Below are 9,540 nucleotides of genomic sequence, written 5' to 3'. Positions count from 1 at the left end.
CATAGGCGTAAATCCCCCCCCCCCCAACTGTTAGATCAGATTCACGCCCATGGTCCCGATTAGAGCCGCAAAGATGAACCAATTAGTTGTCAACTATTAAATTAATCGCCAACTAATTTGATAATCAGTTGAAGGTAAATTCCAGCTCCTTAATTGTGAATATCGCAATTGTTCCAGTTTCTTCTCTCCTCTGTGACAGTAAACTGAATATCTTTGAGGGCGTCGTCTTGGGCTTTGGGAAAACACTGATCCACATTTTTCACAGTTTTCTGACATTTTGTGGACCAAACAACTCATTGATTAATCGAGAACATAAATCGGCTGATTGAACGACAATGAAAACAATCCTTTGTTGCGGCCCTAGTCCTAAAATATAAAATTCAACACAGTTAAAGACAACACATCTACAGTAAATCAATCATTAAATCACTGTAAAAGGTCCTTTTTACAGTGTGTTGAAGAGAAGAAAATGGCTGACCTCGGACTCTGCTGTGTCCTTTTTGTCCTCCGTTTGACGAGCATCAACGTCTGCTGACGGTGTCTCCACCTGGGCGGGTTCGGGTGGGGGCGGGGCCAGTGCCGGTGCCGGTGCTGGTGCCGGTGCCGGTGCCGGAGCGGAGGGTGCAGGAGAGCTGGGAGGCCGATCTGTGGCGGTACACGTGGAAGCCTCTGTGGGTGCTGGCCCAGAGCTGGAAGCCGGAAGCTGCTTACTCTTTGACTTTAAAGATGACGTTCCAGAATCTGTGTGTAAGAAATACGTGTTAGTTCATCAAAAATATATTTATGATATTATAGAATTGGTTTAAATATTTAATGTAAAATGAGGATTCCACAACCTGGTTGAGGAGCACGACTTGGATTGGTCTTCAGTGTTTTGACCTGTGACAAGAGAAATATTATCAAATGTCAAAGTGTAGGCAGAAAAGCATCCTTCTGAAACTTTCTAAATCATGATATTGTGGTGAATAACAGTTTAAATTTAGTAAAAAGTCAAATATTTCCTTCTGAGATGTAGCAGAGTAGAAAAATATGAATGAATATGAATATGATGGTAAAATACTTGATGTGAATACTCAAGTAAACTACAAGTATTACAGATGTGCCACACATGAAGTGTCCACACAACAAATGTGTGTACCTTCTTCTTGGGGCCTGTTGAGGCCTCGGCCTCCAGACAGTACTCCAGGATCTTCTGAGTGGGTTTCCTCTTTCGCTTCTTCTCCAGCACGGGAGCGTTTCCTGTGGATTTAATGTCACATTAAAAGACTTTATGCATTGGTGAATATTTAACCAGAGGTTCCCAGGCGTTTAGGCTTGGGCTTCTGGAGAGATAGACTGCTGTGAGTTGTTGCTGTCAGAGTGAATCCCTTCTAAACTTCTGATGACTTCATTCAAATAATGAGGTGGAATAATTAAACATATTCTCACAAAAACAGTGGAGATTACACAAAAGTCCCCAAAAAAAGGGAAACACATTTTGTGGCAGTAGTAGAAAAATGTGGCAGTAGCTCAGTCTGTAGGGGGTTGAGTTGGGATGGGAACCGGAGAGTCGCCGGTTCAAGTCCCCCGTTCGGACGGAGTGTGGACTGTTAGCTGGAGAGATGCCAGTTCAATACCTGGGCTCTACCAAGGTGCTCTTGAGCAAGGCATCGAACCCCCCTCAGCCGCTCATGGCACTAGCAGCACTCACTCTCACATCTCTCCATTAGTGCATGTATAGGACCTGAGCATGTGTGTGTATTTCAAGCCTGTGTGTAGTGTGTAATAACAACAGTGTACATTGTAATTTCCCCATAGGGGATAAATAAAGAGTGGAAATTTAAAAAAAAATTGTTTATTCTAAGTAATTACTAAGTAATTGTGATGCCATTTCTCAATATTTTCACTATTATAAATAATTAATGAGCCAGGGCTGTAGTCAAGACCACCTTTGTCGAGTCCAGGACTAGTCGAGTCCAAGTCAAGAACGAGTCTAAAGAGGTCTGAGTCCAAGACAAAAAAAAAAAGAGTCCAAAAAGGTTCAAGTCCAAGTCAAGACCGGGTACAGGACAGGAAAAAAAAAAAAAAAGGTCTTATGCATGACAGTGTCAAGACAATCATTTTGGGTTTCACTTTTCTTCCACTATTATTATCAACATAATAAAGACACCTGGACTCGGTCAAGACCAAAAGCCATATTGGGCAAGACCAGCAGCCAAGACCGATACAAGTCCGAGTCCAAATACAAGCGAGTCCAAGACAAGTCCGAGACCATAGAAAAACGGTCTTGAGTCCGGACTCGAATCCAAGACCGGACTTGAGTACTACAGCCCTGTAATGAGCATATGAATCCATTTCCTGCCATTTCAACATGGCAATACATGTATGAAGTGAGGACAATAAAGGAATGTTTTTCCAGTTTGGAAGATTTGGTCCAGCCTGCAGAGCCCAGACCTCATTCAACACATTTGTGGACCAGGACTTTCCGTCCAACATCAGTGGCCGGCCTAATTAATGCTCTTATGGCTGAATAGGCAAAAATCCCCCGAGCCAGCATAGAAAATCTTGTTGAAAGCCTTCCCAGAAAAGAGTGCAGGCTTTTATAGCAGCAGATTAGATATCAGGTGTCCACATTCGCTTGGCCATGTAGTGTATTGACATTTACCCAGAAGCCTTTGGCTTCCCAGACAGTCTTCCTAACTTTAAATGCATAAAGTAGCAAAGAAAGAAACACAAACACTTCCTCACCGTTGCCTTTGACGAGGCCTTCTGACGGTGAGGGGTCAGCTTCAGGAGGAGGCGTTAGTGTGTCGATGGAAAGCACCGTTGCATCTTGGGGGGTTGTGTTCTCAGTGTTGGGAATTTGCAGTTCAGAGGGCGTTGTTGCAGCAATTTCCTCAGGAGGCGGGGTCTGTATTACAGGAAGCAAGCTCAAGGATGGGTGGTCGTGTGTGCTGCTGTCCGATCCCGGGGTCTCGGACATGGACAAAACGGGCTGAGTGGCCTGAGAAAACAAATTGATTTGATTTGATTGTCAATCAGTGATATTGGATAACAACATGTAATTATTAGGAGTATAACGGTACATGTACTGGACCGTTTGGTTCAGGACTTTCGGATGGGTACACAGAATGCAATCTTTAACTGAAATGATTAGTCTTGTTTTAAAAAAATTAATTTAGTCTCCGCCCTGCACTTTGAGAGCTTACACACAGTATGCTTATACTCGTTAGCTAGGGTCAATGTAGAGAAGCCAGAGCCTGAACACCCTCAGTCTTCAATATGGTCTCCTGTTTGGGAAAACTCAAAATACAACATGGATAAAAACAAGTGGATAAGACGAGTGTGCCAACATCGCTCATTATTGAGCGGGAATGTTTCTGGCAACACTTGTAAACTCACTTAAAACGGCACCACACAAACGTGAATATTGCAGCTACAAGTAAAAAAAAATGTGCATAGTGCAAACACAGCTTGCCTCATTTAAACTGACTTTTGCTGGTAATTCAGATCGACCAAAGCAATAACAAATGCCATTGGGTTTTTTTCTAGCAGTGAAGCTAGTTGACAATGACCAACCGTCACATCCCCCCCCCCCCCGAGTGGAACATGCAGACGGCATGGTTGGAGACGCCAAGAACTTCAATTCCTGTCACAAAAGACAGTGCTAGGAATATAAATATTAAACAACAAGCACCTGTGTTGCTTCTTTACTTTAGTTGCCTGTACCTTAAAGGGAACCGAACCGTGACTTCAAAACCGGGGTACACACCAAACCGAGGTTTTTGTGTACCGTTACACCCCTAGTAATTACAAAGTTACAACAGATCTTACTTTTTATGAGTTTTACCTTTCCGATCGACTGGAGAGGCTTTTTGGTTTTCTTCCTGGTGGAGAAAATCTGATCATACTCTTCAGTCCATTCAATCAGCCTCTTGCTTGGTTTTCTTATTCGCTTATGTGCTGAAAAAGATATGTAAGAAAGGACACTATCTTTTTTTAATCCCCGTTGTTTATACTGTGTAACATGGAGATAAACTAGAAGACTTTAATGTATCTTATCTTATCACACCAATACCATGGCTACTTAACACAGGCAAAAAGATTTGGATTTGTTTAACCCCTTGGTTAGTTGTTAGTGAGAGTTAGCTGGAATTATACAAAGACCTGTTGCAGTGGAGTAGGGCTGGGCAATAGGGAGAAAATGAGATATCACAATATTCTTCACCAAATACCTCAATATCGATAATGCGACGATATTCTAGGGTTGACAATTGGTGCTTTAACAAAATACCTCCACACTTTGATTTTACAAAAATAATCATCAGTAATGTGGACATAATGACTAAGTGGGGAAAAGGCAAATAATTGAACAGCTAGAACACATTTTATTCTATTTTCAGAGGTGATCTAACCACTTGTGGGTTGTAAAAGATGATGATTTGTGTGTTTTTCCCTCCATGTGTATGTGTCAGTCACGTGACTGAAAACTATGAATTGCAAGCCCGGTAGCACACCAAGTCACTCCCTGCCAGGTCTAAACGTCAGGGGAATTAAGATGTTATTTTAAACGAAAATGTGTTTTACAAGTAGCAAGCTCATTTGAGGAATGACTTGTAGGTTGTGTGCAGAGAAAGTGGGCGAATATAAAGTTAGCAGTTACGTTACAGCTGTAAAATGTAGCAATATGTGTACAGTTTTGATTAATTATTGGTGAATAAATGCTATAACTCCCCAAGAACCCAGCCAAGTTCCTGTGTCTGGCTTACCACCTGATTTAAGTGAAGGGCCTTAGCCCTGATGCTAGCAACAACTTTGGCACAAACTCACTTTAAGGTGGACCAGCTATTCTCATTTTAACCTATAGATTGATATGCGTAACCAGTCAAAAATAATTTTGATGGTTAACCAATTAACTGTTGATTTCTATAATTCTCAGGCAAGTTGTAGAGTTATAAGGAGCAACTTTTTTCAATGATTTCTAAGTGGATTGATAGACGTTAATTGTCCAATGGACATCTGAGACAATATCACCCTCGGAAAGTGGATGTCTCACTAAATCTAAAGATATGTGCATAATTTCTGTGTAACGACTTGACTGAGTTATGGGAGGAGTGCTTTGTTTACGTTAATTGCTTGCCAAATCAGTAGGCCAAACCACAATAACTACAACTTCCAGTTGTTTTAAGAGCAACAGAATGCACCAAGGATGTGGGTCAGATTGTGCTTACACAACATGGTCTACATTTGGCAGACAGTAAACTAGACTGTCCTTACCTTTTGGAGCTTTGTCGCCTTCTCCATCGTCGTGCATCAAGCTTGTGTTAGTCTCAGTGCAGTCTGCAACAAGGCCATTCGGTTGTTCCAGACACAGTGTAGTGTTGCATCCTCTCTGCTCCAAAGGCACCATGTTCTGTAGATTCTCATTCCCTCTGCTCCACCTTTCTTCCCCTTTCTCCTCCCCAGCCACTCCTTCACCACCTCCAGCCTGCCTCTTCCAGCTGCTGGTCTGTATCCCTAACAGGGACTGGACTCTTGATGAGCAATCCTCCATTGCTGGCAAGGACTCCAGTCCTGGGAAACCAGGTCCAGACCTGGCAGGTCGACAAGGCACGTGGCGGTTGGCTTTCTTTTTTACCCCAGTGGAGCTGCGCCTTCTGTTAGAGAACCTCTTGGACGTCTGACTCTCCTCATTGTGTTTGATTTCAATTTTGTCTGTAATGGAATTTAAATTTGTATTTACGTGTTCAATTTGTGGATCTTGGACTGAAGGTGTAGCCTCTCCAGGCATCACCAAGGGTTCCTCCTTAACATGTGCACTTGGTGGCCCAATTTCCAGTTCTAAGGGGGTCCCCTCTCGCTCTCTAGTGTCATGCAAGTCCTTCAGCATCATGAGAAAAGTGCTAAACTTGTAGTTTGTGTCTGCTTTGAAAGAGACGGGTTTACCATTGCAGTCATTCGTCAAGGACTGGAAGGATACCTCCTCCACGTTTTTAAAGGCATTCATAAAAGAAAATGGTGATGAAGGTGAGGACGAGGAGTGTACGTCAGAGGAATGATCTTCCTTCTTTGCCTTTACTTTAGAAGTAAGGGGTATGAAGTCCATTGGTGGAGTTGAGGATATTGAGAGGTCTTCATCTTCGCTCTTGACATCAACGTCAAAGTCAACTGAATCAGTAAACGTCAAAGGGGTGCTGCTACAGCTAGAAATAGTGTCCTGATCACACTTACCACTGTTATTATAGTATGATTTAACAGATTCTATTTTAGTGCAAAGGTCCAGTTTGTAATTGTGTGCAGAGTTGCATACAAGGTCCTCAACTCTTCTGTATGGATTCAAGAGTTCTTTCTGCTCGGACTCCTTTCTGGCTTTTTCACGCTTTTTCTGTTCCGCCTCCTGCATGGCCTTCAGGGCTCTGGTCATCAGCCGACTGCTGGCTGGAAGGTGGGCAGGAGGTTCATGGACTTTTTTGACTTCATCTGGTACTTGCTTTGATTTGTGGACAACTTTCTTGGATTTTGCCGAAGACAGGCCTTCGGGCACACAAGCTTCCCTACATACTAAATCCCCAAGCCGGTGAGAAGGTAGAGGAAATGTTTTACAAGCTGTTCTGGTGGCAGATGATTTGTTTTTCTCTGAGCTGCCTAACTGGTCAGATGACATGCTTGTTACATTAGATGCAGGGGTCTTCTTAACTTTAGACTGTTCTGATTGGTTAGAGGATGGGCAAGTCACATTGCTTGGGCTTACATTTAAACCTGGTACCCTTTCCGTTTCTGGGCTACCTAACTCCGACACACTTGCCACATCTGAAGCAATGATAGTTTTACCTTGAGATGATTCTGACGAGAGACGAAGAATACCAGTCCCACCACTTGCTTTTAACTTTTTAACTGAGACCTTTATGGATTCTGAACTTCCTGCCTGATCTATGGAGACACTTGCCTTGCCACCCACCCAATCTGATTGTTTAGAGGACTTTTTACTCACATTAGTATCTGGTGTTTTTTCATTCTTTGTAGTCATTTGGTCATTGGGACTAATGGTTACACTGGAATTTAGGAATTTCTTACCTTTGATGTCCTTGCGTATTAATTTGACAAAGGGCAGCCTACACTTAGAGACAATAATTGTGTGTTTTTCTAGCCTAGCTAATGGGTCAGTAGTGTCAACATTCAAAGTGGACGCAGGAGTCTTGTTGCTTTGTTTTTCTTTTGCTTGGTCCGAAATCCTGTCACTTACATGGACTTTTTTATTGTCTGAATGTTGAGTTTGACTGTCTCTCTTTCCACTTAACCTGGACAAGTCATTGAAACTGAATGGACTGGGCTCCAAGGCCTTTTTAACATCTGAGCTACTTAATTGGTCCGACGATGATTCAGACACAGTGTCGACTGTATTACTGACTGTCTTTCTGCTCTTTGAAAATGTACACTTGTCAAAGAGCAAATCAGTCTCAACAGACACCAGCGACTCCCGTTTGTCTGGCAATTCTGACTGGTCAGTGCAACTGCCAGTTTTACCAAAAGGCCTTTTAGCAACCGGAGTGTTTTTACGCTTCAAATGTCCTGACCGTTCAGGTGGAATATTTGTTTCAGTAGATACCAGCGTCTTTTGCTGAGCTGACAATCCTGACTGGTCAGTGCGACTGTTAGTAGTACCAAAAGGCCTTTTAGCACCCGGGGTGTTTTTACGCTTCAAATGTCTTGATTGGTTAAGTGTAATACTTGTTTCAGCAGGTACTAGAGTCTTATGCTTGTCCGAAAATTGTAACTGGTCAGTGGGACTGCCAGTTGTACCAAAAGTCCTTTTAGCAACTGGGGTGTTTTTACACTTCAAATGTCCTGACTGATCAGGTGGAAGATTTGTTTCAGCAGGTACCAGAGTCTTATCCTTGTTTGACAATCCTGACTGGTCAGTGCAGCTGTCAGTTGTACCAAAAAGCCTCTTAGCAACCGGTGGGTTTCTATGCTTCAAATGTCCTGATTGTTCAGGTAAAATACTTGTTTCAGCAGGTACCAAAGTCTTATGCTTGTTTGACAATCCTGATTGGTCAGTGCGACTGTCGGTTGTACCAAAAGGCCTTTTAGCAACTGGGGGGTTTCTATGCTTAAAATGTCTTGATTGTTCAGGTGGAAGATTTGTTTCAGCAGGTGCCAGAGTCTTATCCTTGTATGACAATTCTGACTGGTCAGTGGGGCTGCCAGTGGTACCAAAAGGCCTTTTAGCAACCGGGGTGTTTTTACACTTCAAATGTCCCGAGTTTTCAGGTGGAAGATTTGTTTCAGCAGGTACCAGAGTCTTATCCTTGTCTGACAATCCTGACTGGTCAGTGCAACTGCCAGTTGTACCAAAAGGCCTTTTAGCAACTGGGGTGTTTTTATGATTCAAATGTTCTGATTGTTCAGATGAAAGATTTGTTTCAGCAGGTACCAGAGTCTTATGCTTATCAGGCAATCCTGATTGGTCAGTGCGACTGTCGGTTGTACCAAAAGGCCTTTTAGCAACTGGGGGGTTTCTATGCTTAAAATGTCTCGATTGTTCAGGTGGTAGATTTGTTTCAGTAGGTGCCAGAGCCTTATGCTTCTCTGATAATCCTGACTGGTCAGTGGGGCTGCCACTTGTAACAAAAGGCCTTTTAGCACCCGGGGTGTTTTTACGCTTCAAATGTCTTGATTGTTTAAGTGGAATATTTGTTTCAGCAAGTACCAGAGTCTTATGCTTGTCTGGCAATTCTAACTGGTCAGCAGGACTGCCTGTTGTACCAAAAGGCTTATTACCAACGAGGGTGTTTTTACACGTCAAATGTCCTGACTGTTGCTGTGTTTCAGCAGGTACCAGAGTCTTATGCTTATCTGGCATTTCTGACAGATCAGTGGGACTGCCAGTTGTACCAAAAGGCCTTTTAGCAACCGTTCTGTTTTTACATTTCAAAGGTTCTGACTGTTCAGGTAAACTATTTGTTTCAGCAGGTACCAGAGTCTTATGCTTGTCTGACAATCCTGACTGGTAACTGGATGCACCACTGGAAGAGGAGGCACTAGGAATCAGTGACTTTTTACTTACAACAGATGAGTTCTTTTTCTTGCAGGGGACCTTACTAAAGAGAGTGCGGTCTGGCATCGGGCTGGTTGTTTTAGGTCGTCTGTCTTTGCCTGATTTACTGAACCAAAGACCACTCTGAATCTCTGGCTGCTTCTTTACCTCTTTGACAACTGTAACCGATGGCTGAGATGGAACTAGCTTGGACTGACGTTCAAGTGCATTAGGACACAAAATCTTAGGGATTGAGTCAAGGTCAGAATATGGGCACTCTCCATTGTCTCTATCTGATTGGTCAGGGCTATTACGCAACGTATTTTTAGAGTGTTTAGTACCTATGTCCTTTGATTTACTTAGTTTCTTTTTGCCAGAATTTTTCCTTAAAGTGCTTGGCTTTGCTGGAGTTGTAATTGGGGATGAAATGGATCCATTGGTCAAGGGCAAAGTCTCAGGAAGGGTGGGTGAAGTAGAGAGAGGAAAGATGGGACGTGCCTTGTTCTCTCTTTCCGGTGTGGGAG

General features: G+C 43.0%; 1 protein-coding gene across 1 annotated transcript in view; it reads right to left on the bottom strand.

Annotated features, from left to right (window-relative positions):
- The window catches only part of nsd1b (nuclear receptor binding SET domain protein 1b), a 38,525-nt gene that overhangs the window by 17,629 nt on the left and 11,356 nt on the right, over positions 1-9,540 (bottom strand). Inside the window, exons 5-10 of the mRNA XM_032534706.1 lie at positions 5,257-9,540; positions 3,830-3,942; positions 2,728-2,983; positions 1,139-1,239; positions 837-879; positions 479-741 (exon numbers count right to left, since the gene is read on the bottom strand). The exon at positions 5,257-9,540 is cut by the window's right edge and continues 121 nt beyond it. Coding sequence (XP_032390597.1) covers positions 479-741; positions 837-879; positions 1,139-1,239; positions 2,728-2,983; positions 3,830-3,942; positions 5,257-9,540 — 5,060 coding nt within the window. The remainder of the gene's footprint in view (positions 1-478; positions 742-836; positions 880-1,138; positions 1,240-2,727; positions 2,984-3,829; positions 3,943-5,256) is intronic.

The sequence above is a fragment of the Etheostoma spectabile genome, chromosome 13 (assembly GCF_008692095.1).
Source record: "Etheostoma spectabile isolate EspeVRDwgs_2016 chromosome 13, UIUC_Espe_1.0, whole genome shotgun sequence".
Lineage (NCBI taxonomy): Eukaryota > Metazoa > Chordata > Actinopteri > Perciformes > Percidae > Etheostoma > Etheostoma spectabile.
The sequence above is the reverse complement of the archived record's forward strand: the minus strand, read 5'-3'. Positions and strand labels throughout refer to the sequence as shown.